Genomic DNA, 19,935 nt, shown 5'->3' with positions numbered 1-19,935 from the left:
TGTGTAACCACTACTCCAATCAAATAATAGAACATTTCTGTCACCCCCCCCAGGCAACCAATTCCCTGTTTTCTATCACCATAGACTTTTGCTTGTTCTAGAACTTCATATAAATGGAATCATATACCGTGTTTCCCCAAAAAGAAGACCTAGCCGGACAATCAGCTCTAATGCACTTTTGTAGCAAAAATTAATATAAGACCAGGTATTATATTATATTATACTTGGTATTATATTATATTATTATATTTTATATTATATTACATTACATTATATTATGTTATTCTACTTATTTTACTATAAGACCGGGTCATATTAATTCTTGCTCCAAAAGATGTATTAGAGCTGATTGTATGGCTAGGTCTTACTTTGGGGGAAACACGGTAGTATGTATTCCTTTTTGTATCTGGCTTATTTTGTTCAGTATTTGAGGGCCATCCATGCTGTTGCACTTATCACTGGTTTGTTCCTTTATAGTGTTGAGTAAAATTCCATTGTAGGGATGTCCCACTGTGTGTTTATCGCCTAAGCCATTTTGGATTGGATTTTCTGGCACCTGCCTCTAAAAAAGTCCTAACTAGAACAAGTTCACCTAGAGTGAAAACTCTATTCATCAACATACACCCACATGCCCTTAGTGTATAGTCATACTGTTTAGATAGGAAGCAAGTATTTAAGAGCAGGAACTAAGCATAAACTGGAGGCACTTGGTTTGAAAGAAAGGGAAGGATACTTTATCTACCTCCAGAGACTGGCACTGGAAAGGTAGATAGGACAGGGCAGCAGAGAAGCAGACACAGAAGGAATGGAGCAGTCTTTCCTCCCAGACTGGGGCTCTGCTCTGGGCCTTTGCACCCCTCCACCTGGAGAACCAGCGGGGCCGTCCTTCCACACATGTAGATGCCTTTCCAGCAAATTGAGGACACAGTGTGAACTTGGGTTCTCCAGATCAGGAGTAAGACTGAGTGACAATGCAGGCTCTCCTGGATAGAGACCCTCGCCCAGGGTATGGGAGAGGAGGTGCTTTTTGCTGCTCCCTTGAGGGCAAGGGTATTTTCTCTGCCTTTCTCACTCCTTCCTAGTTACGTAATCCCTCACTCAACCACCGAAGTCTGGAAACCAGAATTGTTTGTTTATGAGTTAGTCAGAAGCTGTCAACCAGAAAGCATAGAAATAGCATGCAATACCCTGCAAACAACACATACATCAACTTAACTCTTCACCACACTGGAGATTCGGGACAAGTTGATGGACAAAATCCAGCTTTTCCACATCCATAAAAATGAATACATGAATTTGGCACTTGTAAACAGTCCTCCTGCCCTTCCAGGATCTCCATCAGGGCTTCAGGCCGAGACTCAGCTGCCTCATCAAAAGCATCTCAATCCATTCACTCAAGGGTACGAGACCACAATATGAATCTTTAACTAGAGGCTCCCTCCGGTCAGTTTTCCAAATCTTTATAAACACCTACTGTGTGCCACTCAGTTGTTTTTCAACATGCTGAATGAATAACAAAGATTCACAATCACCAAAATTCTCATGAATCAAATGTACTTCCACAACTAATGATCTGCTTATTGCCGCCGGGAGGATGTAGTTGTCGCCAATAGTTAACAGTCCTTATGTAGTAGGTGACAGTATGGGGTGGGGTGGGGGGCTGGCATGTGTGTGTGATTTTGTACACTTCTGTAATTACCTTTTTCACAACTATTTGTTACTTTTATCATACAAATAATATTGGAGAAAAAGAAACTACTTCTGAAGGGGTCTGCCTTTTCTCTTCTTACAATCCAATCCAACCCTGGGACGCTAAGGGCACATGGCCATTGTGAACTCTATGGGTTTGCCAGGAAAGGCCAGGACTTAACCACTCCCCGCTCTGGGGCCACAGGCGGGAGACCTTGCTCCCGCTGGACTCCTTGCTGCTCGTGCTGCCACACTCTCAGTCCTCTTGCTGAGCTGCACCTGCTGTCCCACTGTCCTCTGAGGCCACCGCCAGCCTTTGAGTCACGAGACTCTGGTATCTGAGCCAAAGGAGGAAGTGGCCATCAGACTAAAGCTAATGCCTGGTGTCATCAGGTGGTGTCCTGGAATCCATCCAAATAGCCCCAGGAAACAAAGGACATTTAGTGTTACAACTTATCACGTTGACTCTGGTCTGAGTCACCACGAAAATTCTGTTGCTGCCAGGGGACCACTCCTGGCCAGGATCCCACAGAGTGAGGAGGTATTTGCCAGACACACCCTCTGAGCTCAGTGTGCACCTGTAGAGTGAGACCCTCACCAAAGCCGTCATCATCCTGGGTCCAGCCTGGCCGTTAGGACCCGGCTCAGACCAAGGTGGGGTATGGGGTGGGGAGGAGGCAGAATCACAAACCTTCACATCCTCCCTCCCCACCTGGGAAAGAATGTGAGGTTCCAAGGGGTGGAGCCAAGTACCAGGAGGGACACCATCACTACCCAGTAAAGCATGAAACTCCCATGACTGGTTCTCCTCGGACCTGGCCCCGCATGAGGCTTCTCCACACGCAAGTGTTCTCATAAATCATGCCCACATGTCTAACATGAAATTATACCCCACTGAGATGAATAGTGTGGAGAAGACCCAGGAGGAGCTTCTGAGTTTTAAGAAACAAAACACACAAAAACTCTCCTCCTTCCTTCTCTGCTGGAGCCTCTGGGAAGCCCAGAGTAAACAATGACCATAAACCAGGACACAGTGAACCTTGGGGCCCTGTCCAGCCTGCAGGTTTCTGTGAACAAAGAAACAAACTCTCCTCCAGCGCCTGAGTAAAAACAATGGAGCGAACTTCATTTCGGGTCATTAGTGTTCCCCAAGGATGAAGAGGCAGAGATAAGGACTGACAAAGTTACACTGTGCTGACTCTCTTCTTCACAGTGCTAAGACCTTTCCCTTAGGCCCTTTCCACGCTCCTGGGGAACTGCTTTCTCTAGTTTTTCTCCAGCTGGTTTTCGCTTGGCCAAGAGCAGGTTTTCCCCGGGGTTTTAGGACAACAGCACCCATATGGAGACAGGCCCTGCTCTCAGGGTGCAGTGTCTTGGAAACCAGCATTACTCTGCATTAACTGAAGGCCAGAACTCACATTCTTCCAAGACTTGCATTAGGAAGAGCATAGAAAACAAGCTCCATTTCCACTGGTCATTCTTCTAAGAAAGTACTTTATAGTATTAATCTTACAGAGCTGTACCTCTGTATCAACATATTAATGTGAGAAGCCAGAGAGAGAAACATATGATGATGAACCAGAAAGTGTTCCGTTTTTTGTTTGCTTTTAATTAAGAACCCCCAAAGCTGCCAGCCCCGGAGGCCAGAGTCTGTACTGGGGGTGTCCGCGACTGACCTGGGGCGAAGCTCTGTCCGAGTCCTCGGGCTTTGTACAAGCTAAGTTCTGCACAACCTCCAGAAGACCCTGAAAGGGGCCCCCCTTTCTGCTGATGATTGTCTCACACATTCAGGGTCCTGGCCCAGCTGGCCCAGTGGACTTTTGGGCAATTAGTCTTCATTGTGTGTACAAGTCACACAAAGCAGACTTGAAGCTGTGAATATGGGCCATGGACCACCCCCCCACTCCCTTTTTGCTGTCTGGACTAAAGCAAAAAAGCTGGTTCTTGTCCAAGCATGGACTGAGCTATCAGACAAAGCACCAACTCCCAGCACTGCTTGGCACCCAGAAAATGAGGCCCACTGTGAACTGCCACAAAAGCCATACTGAATCAGGGTCGAATGCGCCCAAGAACCTAACAGCGGTCAGGCTCAGAGCTGTCACTCACTAAATGCTTTTGGAATGAATGGAGCAGAGCGGCATTTTCAAGAAAAGAGGATGGGAAGGAAAGGTAGGATATAAAGGAAACAGGATGAAAAGGGAAGCTTGACATTAGCAGAAATTAATGTGGTACTATAAGGGTGCACAAAATCCCAAAAGTCTAAAGACAAGATCGGGGACCTGCCTTGGGAGCAGCTGTATGATGCTCTGACTACATCTCAGTCTGGGGGTCCTAACTTACTGCCTGCCCCTGGTTGGCCCACCCAACCCTTATGTACAGCAGCTATTTCCAATCCTCACCTCCCCCCTCGCCTCCTGGACTCCTCCACAGCTTCTCTCTGTCCCTTCTTCAACAAACCCACCCCACCCAACTTCTTCACCTTCAGCTTTAAAAAGGCTCTAGATTTCCTCTTTCTAAAACAAATCTGCCTTCTTCACTCTTCTCTACCCCCATCTCCCTCTAACAACTACCTTCTCCACCCTTCTCTTCCTGACTTTTGCCCCCAATTCTCGTTTATTAACAACCCCGTAAAGGACTAAATCCTAACGGACTAAGCCCTCCAACTTGTCAACCTCACCTCTCCATTAAAAAGACTCTCTTCTCCCAGCTTCCTTCACACTGCCACCTTCCTAGCTTGCTTCTTGTCTCTGCCTGGCCCTTAAGTGGGGGTACTATTATTCCCTTCTGACTTGGATCCTTTTTCACAATAGCCCACACTAGTGCCACCCAAAGCCACATCTCCAGCCAGGGTGCTCTCATGGCTGCCAGGTCCCTGGAAGTGGATTCCCCTCTGGGACCACCACTTGGATATCTCATGGGTACCTCAAGTCTACCTGCCCCCACACTAGCCTCCTGGGCTCCCCATGTCAGTGAGACACATGACCATCCACTCAGACACCTAAGGCAGACATTTTGGATTCCTCTCAGCAGCACCTCCCCACCATGGCCTGTCCATTAGTTCTTCCCATCCCTGCTGCCACTGCCACTGCTTAGGACCTTATCATTTCAAACTCTTCACTGGGATCACTGCCTCCAGCCTGAGTCAGAGGAGCAAGTCGGTGGGAAGGATGAGTGGTGAGGCTGTGTCTATACAGCACTTTATGTAACTGACTGAAAAGTCACCAACAGTCCACATCAGAGAAGGAAGGGCAGAGACCATGGAGATCACAGGGGGCTAACCCCACCCCCCAACTCCAACTCCTCCCTGCGGGCCACGCACCACCAACAAACCACTCACTGTCAAAACAGCCTTTCTGTGCTGTGTATCTCACATGTCTGGCCCTGCATTACACATTTTGACGGATCCTACAGCTCTCTTCCCATGGACCCAGGATGCATGACTCCGAACAGCCTAGTTCCCACTTACACATCCACAGCCCAGAGGGTTCCCTCACAGAGTGGTCGCAGTCCCATGCCTGTGCTCATACTGTCGCATCTACCTGAAGTGCTCTTCCTCTTCACCCTCCTCTACCTTTCATTCAAGGAGCATTTGTTTTAGGTCCAACTGGCTCGGATGACAGATCAGGAAAGGTACAACGTCAACACCTTTTATTATCCTCATACAAAGGACATTCTTTGGCCTGATATGATGTAGAACTGTATGATTATTACAACGACTCCTTTTCAAAAGAGATGTTCCTCATTGTCAACCAGTGATTTCTTTTGCACCTATGATTCTCTTATCCACCACTGAAGAAGAGAGACTGCATCTAAAAACATCCTTTCATGGCTCACTCGCCCCTGCACATCCTCCCACTGGAAAACCTGTTCTGGAAGACTGGAGAACATAACCCTCACAGGTGTTCTCTATCTCTTCTGCCCCGCCCTCTATCGTTTCCCCAAGATACTGCTGTAGGTCCAGACCCCCATCGGTTCAGAGAAATAATGCAGGGAGGAAACGAAGTCCCAGAAAGAGGCAGCAACTTGCTGGAGGCTACAGAGCAATTTTGTGGGGATGGCGTCAGGCTCTGGGGCTCTAGTGATTCCCAGGCCTGGCTTCCTTCTGCAATTCCATGGCCTGTGATCCTGTCCCAAATGCCACACATAATTAGAAGTTATAATCCTGTAATTCCATGATGACAGCTTTGAACTTAAATATACCTTAAAACTACTCTTTTTTTAAATGCTAAAAGCAATTTCACCAAAAAGAATATTTTCCCACTCTGTCCTCACCTGTTTTCACATTTCCCTCCAGTCCTGCCCACCCTCCCCTGGGGCCATTGCTCCTCACCAGAGAGCAAAAATCCAAAGGCTGCCTCACAAGGGAGAAGGAGGAAGATACCAAGTCCATTTACCCACTGGATCATTAGGCTTTGAACAATTAAGAACTGATTGTTCTGTGGGAAACAGTTTCACTTCCCTGTTTATAATTACGTACTCTACCTTGGGTCACATATGTTATAAAAAAACACACACACACAATAATTTCTCAAGCCACCGAGTCAAACCCGGCCAAGCTTCCAAAGGCTATTTTTAGACTAGCAGGGATCTGCAAGGAGGAAAAGTGGAAGGTGTCACCGTGACTCCAGGCTCAAAAGCATCTTTGTAGCCCAGGCTTTGCCACCTGCGGGCACCCGAGTGCCCCTGCTCTGCGGGCTGAGGTCTTTTTTGAGGGACTGGACTGCAGACTGTTATCTGCAGTGTGGGAAGCCTGAGCGTGTGCCGAGGGTCGCCGGGACGTGCCAAGCTCCAGAGGAGCCCGCACTCGCCCCGGTCTCTCCAACAATCAAATCAATCAATCACATCTGCTGCGCTCACGCCCTCCTGGGTGACTTGGAGCAGAAGAGGGGGCGACGCCCGAGGTCACCTCCCACCATCAGCCCTCCCTTGCCCTCTAAAAAGTCGAAGAAACGGACACTGGAAGCATTCTGGAGGCAAAAGGAGACCGCCAACCCGCCTGGGGTGGTCCTTCTATCTCCACCCGCGCCCCTGCCAAGCGCTTGGGTCCCCATGCGCCGCGAGGAGGGCGCCAGCGCAACTAGGAACCAATCCCTTCCCCGGAGGCACCCTCCTGGCCACATCTTCCGCCAGCACCTGAGCGGAGAGGCCCCAGGTGCCCCCAGCCACGCAAACCACCAGCTCTCGGCCGCCCGGTACACAGCCGCCGCACCCCTCAGCCCGAGGCTCCGTCGGGCCCACCCTAGGCCACTGAGCCCCCTCCCCCTCCGGGTCCGGTCGACCCCGGCCACACTCTCCCGCAGCCCCCACCCCGCAGCCTGGGGGAAAAGGGGTCTGCAGCCCGCAGACTTCCCGCCTGCCTGAAGACACCCACCTTCCGAAAGTAGCCGTCGCCCTCCTTCTCCAGCGGCTGGGGGGCCGCGGGCAGCAGAGTGTCAGTCATGCTGGCGACGCGGGCGCGGTGAGTGGACTGAGGTTGGGCAGCTGCTCCGGCCCCAGAGGGCGCCCGGACCCGCCCCCGCCCCGCCCTCGAGACCGCCCCTCCCACCCCACCAGGGGCCAGTCTGCGAGCCCTGGAGACCCGGCCGGGCCTGCCAAGACCACGCCTCTGGCCCCGCCCCTATTCCTGATTGGCGGGGCGGAGCCGGCGCCCAGGCCTGAGGCTGGCCGCGCAGAGAGCTGGGATCCCTGGACGCGTTGCTCGCTCTCTCCAAGCCTTGGGGGCCTAACCTGGACGTCGTGGCTGTCTCAGCCCTGTGGCGCAGGGGCAGGCCGAGGTTTCCGCGGCCACAGTAAGGCCCGGGCTAGGGACCTGGCCCCCTCGTCTGGAGTGGTGGGCGCAAATGCAGCGCACGCGGGTCAAGTAGCGGCTCCTGGGAGGAGGAGCGCAGACGCGGGAGAACTGTGACCAGACCTGACGCCAAGTCGAGAGAGCGGCGGGATCTCTGGGCTCCGGGCCATGTGGTCAGGAACAGCTTTCCGCTGGAAGGGACCCGGGGTCCGAGTCGGGGACTCAGAGAGACTTGAAGGCTTTGGGCGGGTGCCTCAGGCCGGCTGGCGCTGCGGTCAACCCGGTCTCCCTACCCTTACTGCAGAGACGAGGCGGATCCGTTGGGGGTCGCAGACTGCTCTGGGAGAGGGGGGGTCCGACTATGGAGGGATCCCCAGAAAGGGTTTTGTGCTCGAGAGACTTGGCAGATGTCCTTGAGCACGTTTCTTAACCACGACTTCAAACCTCAGCTTTCTCAACTGCAGAATGGGGCTGGATCACCCTCTCTCTGGCTGCTCGAAAGTATTTCAACAAAAGTGCGTGTTAAAGCTCTTAGCTGAATGAAGGGACGGGCCTGGCTGAGCGAAAGGGGGCTCCAGGGACGGGGTTCGCACTACTTTCTGACCCGCCCCCCGCTGACCGGTAGACCCCGGCAGAAGCCTGGCAGAACAGGGTCCCAGAGCCTGCGGCCCGAGCCGGAAGCCTCCAGCCCTGGGGGGCCACGCCCCTCCAGGCCTCCGTTTTGCAGTCACAAAACCCCTCCAAGGGACACCTTTGCGCAGTTGTCGCTGCGTTTGGGGGTCGCAGTAGATGCCACAGGTAGAACAGAACAATCTGCTTTCAAAACAAGCGAAGCGTTTACTTGTCTTTAAAAAGTAAAATTTAAGAAGGAGATATATTAGGGGGTGTTCTAAAGTTTTAAAATAAGTAGTAGCAACAACCAAGTAAATTTCCAAAAAAAAATCCCCCTATCACTGCCAGCTCCAAGATGCTGGCGCAAGAAAAGGCGGTTCCGGAAAGGACTGTTTTAATTCTCAGACCCTGGAGGGTCCTCACCAGCTCAGCCTTGGGACAGATGTATGGGAAACTCTAGCAGATGCAAAAACTTACCTTCTCTTTTGGGATCAGAAGTGAGTATCAAGCTAATTGCATCATATGTCTGTCACCCTAACATTGATCCATTGCTCTGGAAAAATACCACCCCTAGGTGGGAATTAAAAACAGATGCTTCGGTTTTGGGGATCCACGGGTGGGTCATTCTTTTACATTTTTAATACTACTACTGTTACTACTACTATAATAATAAAGTTAGCAATAATAGGACCTCTACTCTAGCCAGAAAGTTTATAGATATTATGTTTCATTCATTCTCATACTCTTCTGCAAATAAATGGATTAAATAACCTTCATTTGAGAAGACTAAGGCTCAGAGGAGTGGAGTGGTCAAGGGCACACCCTCTGTGATTGAGATCCGTTTTAGTTCAGGCCAGCTGACTCAAGTCACTCCCTATCACCTTCAGATTTTTGTCACCTACCACCTTGAAACTCCAATCGCCTTTACAATTTGTCACATATAGTGTCACTTGTACTATTATTGACTTAATAGTTTTCTTTAAATGTACTCTATTTAAACAAACTTTATTTTAAAAGACAACTATGTCATAACTAAGCAGAAAACCAGCCACACTTTGCCATGTAGGGAGATACACATAAAAGTTAATACAGCGTAAACCAAAACCTGTTATTTAATCTAGCCTGGCACCACTGCCTTCTTGAATGGTTTCTTTGATTAAAAAGGAAGAGAAAGAAAAGGAAGCATGTTGTTAAAGACACACGAACCTACCCTAAGACTAGCTCCTGGGCAACTTGGGAGGTAAAGAAGCACTTCTCTGAGTCCCAGCTGGCATCTCCTGGCTATGTGAGCAACGTGAGTATGAGTGGCATTCCTTGGGGCTGTGCAGGACTAGACATTCTCATGACTCCTTGTAGGGGGACCAACAGGTCTGACCCCATATATCTGATCCTGCTGTGATCAAAAATGAGAGCTGCTGCTGCTCGCCGAACAGGAGTGTAACATCACCTCTTATTTGTCAACCCTGTTGGTGGCATGTGTCACAAGCACACCAGTGAGGACCTGTGAGCCTAACAAAAAAGTGGGGTGGGCATGTCTGAGATGGGCACAAGGTTAAAATCTCAGCTGCAAACAACTATTTTTGTCACGTTGCTGCTTTACCATCTGGCTGAAGCCAGCAATTGATTGTCCAGGGACCCAGTTCCTCCAAATATAATGCATGTCTCACCTCCTAAGACCTGCTTGGTGACAAAAGAAGCATTGGCTTCTCTGAGGTGTGAAAAATAATATAAACAGAGCCACTCTAAAATGAAGACAGAGCAGCAACCATCCCAGAGGAACTACTTTGCACATCTCACTCCTCAAACCTTTGGAATGTTAAAACTGGGCAAAATAACCTTTGAACTGGGTCTCAAGAGGCATTGTATTCTGAACAACTATTTGCAAAGATAACAAAAAAAGCAGATATCGTGACTAGGGACTGAAGATTAAAAACATTCTTCAGAATTAGCATCATCACTATGTTAGCTTATCTACACATATAGAAATGCTTTCCTGACAAAATTGTTCCCCTTCCCTTTCTCATAAATACCCCTTGCCTTCCCTGTCTCATTGGAACACTATTTGAGTTTCTATCTGAAATTAGTGCTTCCAGAGTAGCTATTCTCTTGGATCTCAAAAAAATGCTAGTTGCCTCTTACTTTGCCCTTTAGTTTTTGGTTCACAAGGAGCAGCCTGGCATACATCCCCTCTTGGAGCAGCTGATGACGTTTTCCAAATTAAAAGCAGAAATTACAAGGTCATCCTTAAGTGAGTAAAATTCTTTGTAAATTATAGACCAAATTTTTCAAATTTTATGAAAAAATTTGTAGAAGTGGAAGCCATATGTGGTGCCACAGGAGCATGGGAATTTTCATCTTCCTCAAACCTCCCCTCTTTATCCCAAAGTCGTTTTAAGAGGAGCTTGCATTTCTTTCCCTCTGCCTTTGAGATGTAAACACCTGGTCGTCTCTAGGAATTCTTACCTAGGCTATCTTTTTAAACTGCAAATTCCAGGAAGATAATTCTTATTTTTTAAGAAGGGTTGGGGGGAAGAAGATCATTTGAACAGATCCCACTTCTTTTATGGAAGCCATGAGGTCTCTGTTTGCATTTGTGTGTGTGTGTGTGTGTAATAAACAAGTGCTTATATAAATTAAGGATTGGGTATACTAAAATTCTCAGAAATATAGAAACTAAGCCAAATGCTTTTCATGTTTATATGACTTGGGAAAAATATTAGAAATTAAAGCCAATTTAGTTTGTTGATTTAACTAAAACAGACATGTCTTTATAGTTATGAACATTAAATATAATACTTTTATTCTACATGAGCTTATAAGTTTGTCAGCAAAAATAATAACTTAAGAGTGATGGCTGACTTGGTCTAACACCTCATGAAGTTTTCATGAGTAATCTAAACATATTTGTTAAGGATAAATAAATTAAATAGTTCTAAGTAGGGGGCAGCTGGTTTGCTCAGTGGTTAGAGCCCAGAGCTCATAACACCAGGGTGGAAGGTTCCATTCCCACATGGGCCAGTGAGCTGCACCCTCCACAGCTAGACTGAAAACAGCAACTTGACGTGGAGCTGATAGGTCCTGGAAAAACATACTATTCCCCAACAAAACAAAAAACCATAAAACCTATTCTTTCTCATTAAAAAAATAGATGTAAGTAGAATAAAAGGTTTTTAGGTAAAACTTTTATAGCAGTAATTATGTGTTTTATGTATTTAAGAATAGTTTTCCAGAATCTTTTGGGAATTTGAAACCTTAGTTTTACTAAATGAAGTTAAAAGATGGAAATTATTGAAAATCTATATCATTTCCAAATAAGATTAAAAAAACTGAAACATTATTTGCTAAATCAGTCTAAGTTTACCTACTTTTGGCTTCTTTCTTTTCCCCCCTTCCGCCTCCCCCCAACACTCAGGTTCAAGCCATTGTTAGCTCCCCCTCCCCTCCCTCCTCCTCCCTCCCTCCCCACCCTCCTCCCTCCCTCCCTCCCTCCCCTCCCTCCCTCCCTCCTCCTCCTCCTCCTCCCTCCCTCCTCCCCTCCCCGCCCCTCCCCGCCCCCTCCTCCTCCTCCTCCCCCTCTCCCCCCCACCCACTGCACTGAGGCAGTCAGTCGCAGGTGGGCTGCTCAGCGGCTCTACCTGGGTGCAGGCCGCTCACAACAGAGGGTCACGGGAATCGCACCCACCACCTCCTCGGCATTAGGAATGCAGAGCTCCAACCACCTGAGCCACTGGGCAGGCCCTACTTTTGGCTTCTTAATATAGAGAAACTGAAAGATAAATTTGTCTGTTAATAAAAATGTTTTGTGCTATGTTGAGGAAGCATATGTTTCTAAAAATTATGAAATATATTTACCAGTAAAAAAGCTGGTTTCTAGAGGTTGCAGAATGTATTCACATTTGCCAATCTAAAGAATGCTAATTACTTAGTTTTCATTAGAAATTAAGGTTTGAAGAATTAAAAATTCCAGTGTATGTAATTGAAAATACTTGCCATAAGAGAATAAACAACTTTGAATGCAAGGAAATAATATGTTTTCAGTAAAAGAAGGTATGGGAACAAAAAAGGGGCTCTGTAATAAATCTGACAAGTTCAGTGACCGAAAGTACCCTCACAGGGTGTTCTGATCATAAATTCCTAACTGAGCAAGTCATGGTGGGTAGTCATGCCCCAGGCCTATAAAAGGTTTATCTTTGCCTTAAGCAAGACTTATCCATTGTTCTTATACATCTAGGTTAACATACCTATGAAATGCCAGGAGTAATCAGAGGCAAAACCACCCTCAAGAGAGCACATAATCTTAACTGTCCTGTAATCTAATCATAGAGATTTCTCCGATTTGCTTTTTCCCACCTTCAAGTAGTATCACTTATGTTCCCTTAATTCCAAATGTATGAAAAGAACTGCAAAACTGTCATTTGCCAAAGCATTTGAGATCTTGTTTCCTGGCATGTTTGGCTCAATTAATCTTATAAAATTGTACAGGTTTGGCCGTTCCTGACATGGACACTGACCGGTATGATGTATGGAGACGCATTTTTGAGCAAATTAAAAGAAAGTGGTTTGCACTAAAACAAGCTGGTTATTTCTGAATGACTAAGAAGAGACAAAGTGAAAGGGACAAGGAAAGATGTAGAAGGTTTGTGAAAAGGTATTTTGAGAAAGGAAATGTTGTGTGTGATCAAGCTGAATAAGATTGGAATGAATTGAGTACATGAATTTAAATGTCAAAAGTAAGCTGATGCAGAATTAAAGTTTGGGTCTCTCTCCCTGTTAAAAGGACAAAGTTTCCCTGTATTATTGGTCTGTTCCTGATAAGATGTTGTGAAAAATATTTTGCCTGGAAAGCAAAGCATCTGTTTTATTCAAATAATTTTCTGTGTTTTATGTTGTCTTAATCAGGTCCTTGATTACTTAAGAAAATGGAATCTTCTCAATAGTAAGAGCTAAGTTTTGCTAACAATTATGTAACCTTCTGTATTTGTTCTTGAAATCTTTATTGTCACTTTGGTTAAATGGATACTTATGTATTGTTTCATAATGCCCCATGATCCTATTTAGTCAAGTGTTTTTAAACCTTTTGATATTTTTTGACAAATTTCCCAAAATTTAAATTTTAGGTTTTTTTTCTTAACCTGAAAATAACTTTGAGATTTTCCAAAAGTCCCCTTACATCATTTTAAAGGATCTCTCTCTCTCTTCTCTCTCTCTCTCTCTCTCCTTATAAAAGGGGAATATTAAAATAATTAGGCTTATTTGGTGTGTTGAATCACAAGGCAAGCATTGTCAAATAAGTGATGATAAACTTCCAGGGTATATTGTATTGGTAAATAATGGCTGTCAGTTACATGCATATCGGGGCTATGGGAAACCCAGATGGCCACTTGGTTCTTCCAAGATCCCTGGCAAAGTCCATTTTTCGGTTTTTGCTTTCCTTCATCCACCATAGTGCATTTAAGCTGGGCTTCATTCAACTGCCACTTAGTACAAGTTATCATCATGTTCTTGTTCTAAGTATATTTTCTGGATGGGTTGAAGCCTTCCCCTGCAAATGCTGATGGCCTCACAATGGCAAAAAAACTGCTAGAAAGTATGTTTCCCACATGGGGTATACCTTATACTATCTCTAGTGATCAAAGCACCCACTTCATTGGGCAAATCACAGGAGCCTTGATGAAGGCCTTGAAAACTTCTTGGAATTATCACTGTCATCGCCCTTAATCATCAGGCAATGTTCAGAGAACTAATGGAAAAACTGGATTCTAGCAGAACAAGTTTTAATTAGGTGGGACTGAATGAACTGTTGAGGATAATTATAATATTTATGACTTTTTATTTGAAATATTACTGCCTCTTTAATCTTTTGTTTTCCAGATCTAAGGAAACTCTTTTTTTCCCCCCTCTATGATTTAGATCAATTTGGTAAAATATACCTTTGTATGAAGAATTGAAACATTTATCCTTTTCTCCCTACCTGATCCTTCCAGAATTCGGAAACTCTCAGTGAGTATTCTTATTTTCATAGCAATATTGTTATTTGCATAAATTCAATTAGAATCTGTTCTCCTTGTAACAGGACACAATTGGAAACGGATTATATTACCAAGGTTTTGCCTGGAATGTCATGTTTGCGAGAGACAGACTCAGATGTGACCAGACAGCTTTAAGGAATTAAGGAATTAAGACTGGTTTATGGAAGCCTCCTTGGAAAAATTGCCTGGTATCTTGCTTACACAGTTTCCAGCAACTGTACCAGAGTAAGGGAGCTCACTTTCTGGCAGGTGCAGGAACCTAAGTCTAATTTAAGATCTTGAAAACACAGGAATTCATCCAAATCTATAGGTTTTGTAGGCAAAGTCTGCTGACAAGTCCTTGAACTTTTCTGGTCTTGAGAGGCCTTTTAAAGTTCAACCTGGAGGGAGACTTCTTATGAAAAAACCCTCCAGCAAAGTGGATTTAAAAGAACCTGTATGGTCAATTGCTAGTTTTATTGTACCTACACAAATAATCAAGCCACGTTTATTGAAACTGGACTTATTTTGCTAATAAATTAGTCTTAATTTGGCAATCTTTAGTAAAAATGAAGGTGATTTTAGAAAAATTATGATTCAATAGAAACTATAATACACATTTATGGATTTTAAATTCTAGTCCTATTAACTTCTTTAAGGTTTATTATTATTATTATTATTATTATTATTATTATTATTTAGCTGTATACTGGACTGGATCCTGAATTCTCCCAGTTTCCTAAAATATTTGGCTGTAACTGTCCAAACTAACATTTCCAATTTTCTCCCATCCTTTGACTTGGAATCATTACGAACTGTCTTTTTTCTTGAAGCCCTGCAAACTGCAACTAGGCAATTAGATATAAACTTCAAAGAAATCACCACAACCGTTTATATATGGACAATCTTCCTGCCTGTTGCTATGTAAGCCACTTAAGAGTTTACCTGAACACCCTATGACATCATCCGAGTCAGTGAAACTGCAAAAGATGCTACCCCCCTTAATTTTAAGAAACAGGACAAGGGAGAAACTCTGAAAACCAAGTAGAAGTTACCCTTTGTAAAAGGACATTTACATTTGTAAGGGAAATCTCTGTTTATAAGGTGTTTCCCTCACTTGTACTAGGCTTGATTTCACTGCCCATAGAGAAGGCGTGGACTAAATCTGCATAACAATCTTACCCTTGCTTACTGTGCTTTTTACTGTGCTGGTAACCTCTGTAACTGACTCTCCACTCCTAACACCTTCTTTTGTCTTCAGTTGAAGGCGGTATTTAAGGTGATGGCGTCTGCCATTTTGGTGAGTTACTCAATTTTCCTGGGTCTCTCCCATGTATCCAAGGAGGTATACATGTTATTAATCCTTAATTTGTTTTTCTCCTCCTAATACGTCTCATGTCAACTTGATTGTTAGACCAGCCTGAAGAACCTTGAAGGGGATGGGAAAAATTTTCCATCACTGATACCATTGCCTGCAGAATGGATAATGTGGCATAGTGACATAATGAAAAAGCTTACACAATGAAAATGAACACATTGCTATTACAAGCAACAAGTATGTTGTGAGCAATGTATTTTGCTCACAAAAATATTGTTGAGCAAATGAAGCCAGACAAGATACTGTCTGATACCATTTTATATAAAATATAAACCAAACAAAATTAGTCCATTCTGGTATTATTGTTTCTGGGATTCTGGAAATTTTCTCTTGTGATTTGATTGTTGTTACATGGATATACTCAGCTTGTGAAAATGAATAGAACTGTACACTTATGATTTGTGCCCTTTTCTGTACATATGTTATATTTCAACAAGAAAGCACAATGGAAAAAAATAAAGTGAACTTGATTCCTAAGCATACAGAATGGGCTTCTTTGAACGTCATGAGTGACCATCCCACTGCCAGCACTGACGTGTGTACCATGAGGGAAAAGTTACTCCCTACGCAGGTAACTCAGCCCATCTTCTTATCTGCAGTTTCCTGATAAGATTCTGAGATTTGTGTCTTCTTGCATATCTGAAAGGAAGGAAGGGCATTTGGTGTTTAGCTTGTGTGGAAGTGAGAACGTCCATACCTGTAACAAACTTTATGAGATTTTATTTGAACCAAACTGACAAGAATTGCAAGATCTAAAATGCTCCAGAGAATGACAGTTTTGCAGTTTCTTGTATACCTTTGGAATTAAGGAGGTTGAAAGTTGAGTCTGCCAGTCTCTTAAAAGTTGGATGTGAGAAATGTTTTATTGTCACCTTCACTATATTCTTTTGGTCAAGGAATCATGGCTCCTAGATTTACAGGGAGGGGATATAGATTCCACTTCTCGATGGGACACTTGTCAAACAATTTTGGGGCTATATCTTAAAACCTGTTTTCTATTTCTGAAACTTTTGTTTTTTAACATCATATACCATGACTTATTTAACTAGTTATTCATTCTTTTTTCAAAATTATTTGAGTACTTACTGCCTGCCAAGCACTGTTAAGCTCTGATGATACAACAAAGAGGAAAAAAAAAACCTGGCCCAAATCTATGTTCTTGTGGAGCTTACATCCCAAAGGAGAAAGACAATAGACATAATAAAGTAGATCAAATTATATAGTGTTTTAAAGATAGTAAGTGTTGTGGAAAATCTAAAGTAGGGTAAAGAAGATAGGGAGTGTAGCAGATAGGGATTGTTTTTAAAACAAGGTCAGAGAAGGCTTCACTGAGAAAGTAACCTTTGAGCAGAGAACTGCAGAAGGTGAGTCAATGAGTGATGTGGTATCTGGGGGGATAACATTCCAAGTTGAGGAAACAGTGAATGCAAAGGCCTTGAGGTCAGATGTGCTTGCAGTGCTCAAGGAACAGCCCCACTCCCAGATTCCAGTTCAGGTCTGGGGGATGGGTGGGAGGGTTATTTTAACAATATCCTAGATTCTGACTCACAGACTTCTGACCCTCATTTTGAAAACTTGGGCTTGCTGATCTCAGCCTCACCCCTTACTAATTGAGTTTTATTTTTCTATTCCGTAAAAACAAAACAAACAAACAAAAAAAAACCGAGTTTTGACGTGGGATAACAGCACCCCCTTTGACAGACGTTTTCTTGCTTTAGGTTCAATAAGGGAGACCTCAGCGTCCCTCACCCATCTCACAGCAATTTTTTGCTTGTCTGCTTGCTTTTTCTTTCCCTTTCTTGTTTTGTCTTTTCAGTTTTCTTTCCCTCTCTATTGCTGTTTGCCTCTCCTCCCGCCCTCTCCTTTCCCCTTTCTTTTTTTAAATTCTCTTTTTCATTTTTCTCTTTGATTAAGTGTTGTCCCGAACTGCCTTCACCATGGGCATCGGGTTCCGGTGTTTGTGAATTTGTGAATCCCTCCAGAGGTCGGGAAGGGGACTCCAGTTTTGCAAACCTAAGGCGTGTGTGTGTGTGTGTGTGTGTGTGTGTGTGTGTGTGTGTGTGTGTGTAAGCACAGGCACTTTCTCGGTGGGTGGCTGGGTGGGAGGGTGGGGTTCTGAGGGGGGCAGTGTCTGCTGGCAGGGGAAGGGGAGCGGGGGCCTGGGGGTGCTAGGCAGAACACAGAGAGCCCGCCTTGCAGCCGGACAGCTGGGTGGTTTCCAGCTTCTTTCAGGCGTCTACTCCAGACCGGCTCACCGCGGAGCTGGGATGGGATGTCGTGGTTACCAAAGCCTCCGAGGTAACGTTTGCCGGGGGCCCGCCTCCCACCGAGGGGTTTGAGAACTCCCAGGCGCAGATCCGAGACCTGAAGTTGCGGTTCGCGGAGGAGAAAGAGCGGAGGCTTTTGGCTTGTCTGGGCCTCCGTAGCGAGGAGGCGGAGCCCGGAAGAGAACAGCATGGCGGCGCCGGACAGTGACAGCGACGAGGACTTGGTCAGCTATGGGACCGGTCTGGAGCTGCTGGAAGAAGGTGCGGGCCAGATTGGTCTCCCGGGCCTGTGGAAAACAGGCCGGGGACCCAGGAGTCGAGGCGAAAACGCACAACCCGGTGCCGGGCCTTGGCTGGTCCCGGCGACAAGACCTGCTAGTTACGGTCGCTGGGAAGGGCGACAAGGGAGGCGTGCGCCGTGCTTTTGGGGTGCTCATGACGTTTTGGAGAGACAGACGAGAGACCCAGAGGGATGGGACACAGATGAGGAAACAGGGTCGTGTGAGAGTGGGATGGTCAGGCCATGGCTTCCCTAAGAGAGCACATTGGAGCTCAGCCTTGCAACCGAGGAAGGAACCAACCCCACGACGAGGTGGTGGGAAGAGCGTTTCAGGCAGAAAGAAGCGCACGTGCAGACTCTGAAGTCGGAGCCAGTTTGGCAAATTGAGGGACAGGCAGGCCTGGTGTGGATGGAGCAGCGGCCTCAGGGAGACACTGGGAGAGGAAGTCAGAGGGGAGGCCGGGGCTGGAGCTGACTGCGTGTGGGAAGGGAGTTTGGGCTCCTATACTAAGTGTAGGACAGTCACTGGGGAGTTTGCACGAGAGAGATGTACATTTTAAAGATTATTCTATTGATTTCGAGAACAGGCGGCGTGTTGTGGGTGGGCATGAGTGAAGCAAGATCAGCAAAAAGGCCTGGAGATGATGAGTGTTAGCAGGGGCCTGGGTGAAGATATACTTTGAGAGCAGAGCTGACCAAACTTGCTGGTGGAAGGTAGGGGGAGGGCAACATGAAGCAAGGTTCTCTCCCATATTTCTGATCTTATCCACTTAATGACTTGATTTGTTCAGCAAAGTATATGTTGAGTGTCCACTAAGGACTGATGGCAGTGCTATCTCTATGGGAAAGACAAAGGGTTAGGAGTTACTTGCAGACCTCCTGTTGGTGAGAACTTTTCCCCCACCCTGATCACTGTCCTGCCAGGTTGGTTGTACTGTGTTTCCCTGAAAATGAGACCTAGCTGGACAATCAGCTCTAATGCATCTTTTGGAGCAAACATTAATATAAGACCCGGTCTTATTTTCGGGGGAAACACAGTAGTTCTCTGAGGCATTCAATTTAAAGTCCTCCACCCTAATTTGTCAAAGCCTTTCTCCAGGTATGGGGCCAGGGTGTGGGTGGAGCAGGGCCATCACTACTGTGTCCTTCGTTTTACACTATTTTTTATTACAGCCTAAGATCACATTAGCTTTATGATCTCAAAGAATTTGAGATGCTGAGGATTCAATACCACTTGCAGAGAGCGGCCCACAGTGCCTGGTCTTAGCAGAGCTCAGTATCAGCTACAATTTCATTTCACTCTGAAGAACTGAATTACAACTTGGGTCCCACAATCCAAGATTTTCACCATTTCTTAGAAAGGCAGTACCCACACTCCATTACCGCGTGCGCATCTGACGTGATTCTTGGCTGGGCAGGGTTTCTCAGGCTCAGCACTAGTACTGACAGTTTGTGCTGGAGAATGCTTTGCTGTGGGGGATGGTCTCGTGTACTGCAGGGTGCTTAGCAGCATCCCTGGCCTGTCACACTAGATGCCGGCAGCAACGCCCTTCCCCCACCCCATCCCCCCACACACCAAGGATGACCAAAAAAATGTCTCCAGTCCTTGCCAAGTGTCTCCTGGGGGAGAGGGGAGGACAAAATCATCACCAATTGAGAACCACCGGGTTAAAAAGGTAAGAGAGGGCAGGTCCTGCCAATGCTAGATGCTGTTCTAGCTCTGTTCTCAGGGTGCTCCTGATCTGGAAGGGGAGAGCAGCTCTGCAGACACCGACTGGAACCTGTGGCAGCAGATGATGAGGGCAAACCAGCATGGCCGCCTAGGTCACCCCGTGATCTCAAAGAATTTATTGACAGAGTTCCTTTGTTGGAGGAGTTACAAATCTAGTTGAGAACTGTCGACATGTTAAGAA

The 19,935-nt window shown here is 45.8% G+C and overlaps 2 protein-coding genes across 2 annotated transcripts in view; one reads left to right on the top strand and one right to left on the bottom strand.

The window, feature by feature from the left end:
- The window catches only part of RHPN2 (rhophilin Rho GTPase binding protein 2), a 47,918-nt gene extending 40,716 nt beyond the window's left edge, over window positions 1-7,202 (bottom strand). The window contains exon 1 of the mRNA XM_019742743.2: window positions 7,061-7,202. Coding sequence (XP_019598302.2) covers window positions 7,061-7,129 — 69 coding nt within the window. The 5' untranslated portion in view covers window positions 7,130-7,202. The remainder of the gene's footprint in view (window positions 1-7,060) is intronic.
- Window positions 7,203-17,846: 10,644 nt separating this feature from the next.
- The window catches only part of GPATCH1 (G-patch domain containing 1), a 40,671-nt gene continuing 38,582 nt past the window's right edge, over window positions 17,847-19,935 (top strand). Inside the window, exon 1 of the mRNA XM_019742753.2 lies at window positions 17,847-18,003. Coding sequence (XP_019598312.2) covers window positions 17,931-18,003 — 73 coding nt within the window. The 5' untranslated portion in view covers window positions 17,847-17,930. The remainder of the gene's footprint in view (window positions 18,004-19,935) is intronic.

Source organism: Rhinolophus sinicus, linkage group LG11, assembly GCF_036562045.2.
Source record: "Rhinolophus sinicus isolate RSC01 linkage group LG11, ASM3656204v1, whole genome shotgun sequence".
NCBI classification, from domain to species: domain Eukaryota; kingdom Metazoa; phylum Chordata; class Mammalia; order Chiroptera; family Rhinolophidae; genus Rhinolophus; species Rhinolophus sinicus.
The sequence above is the reverse complement of the archived record's forward strand: the minus strand, read 5'-3'. Positions and strand labels throughout refer to the sequence as shown.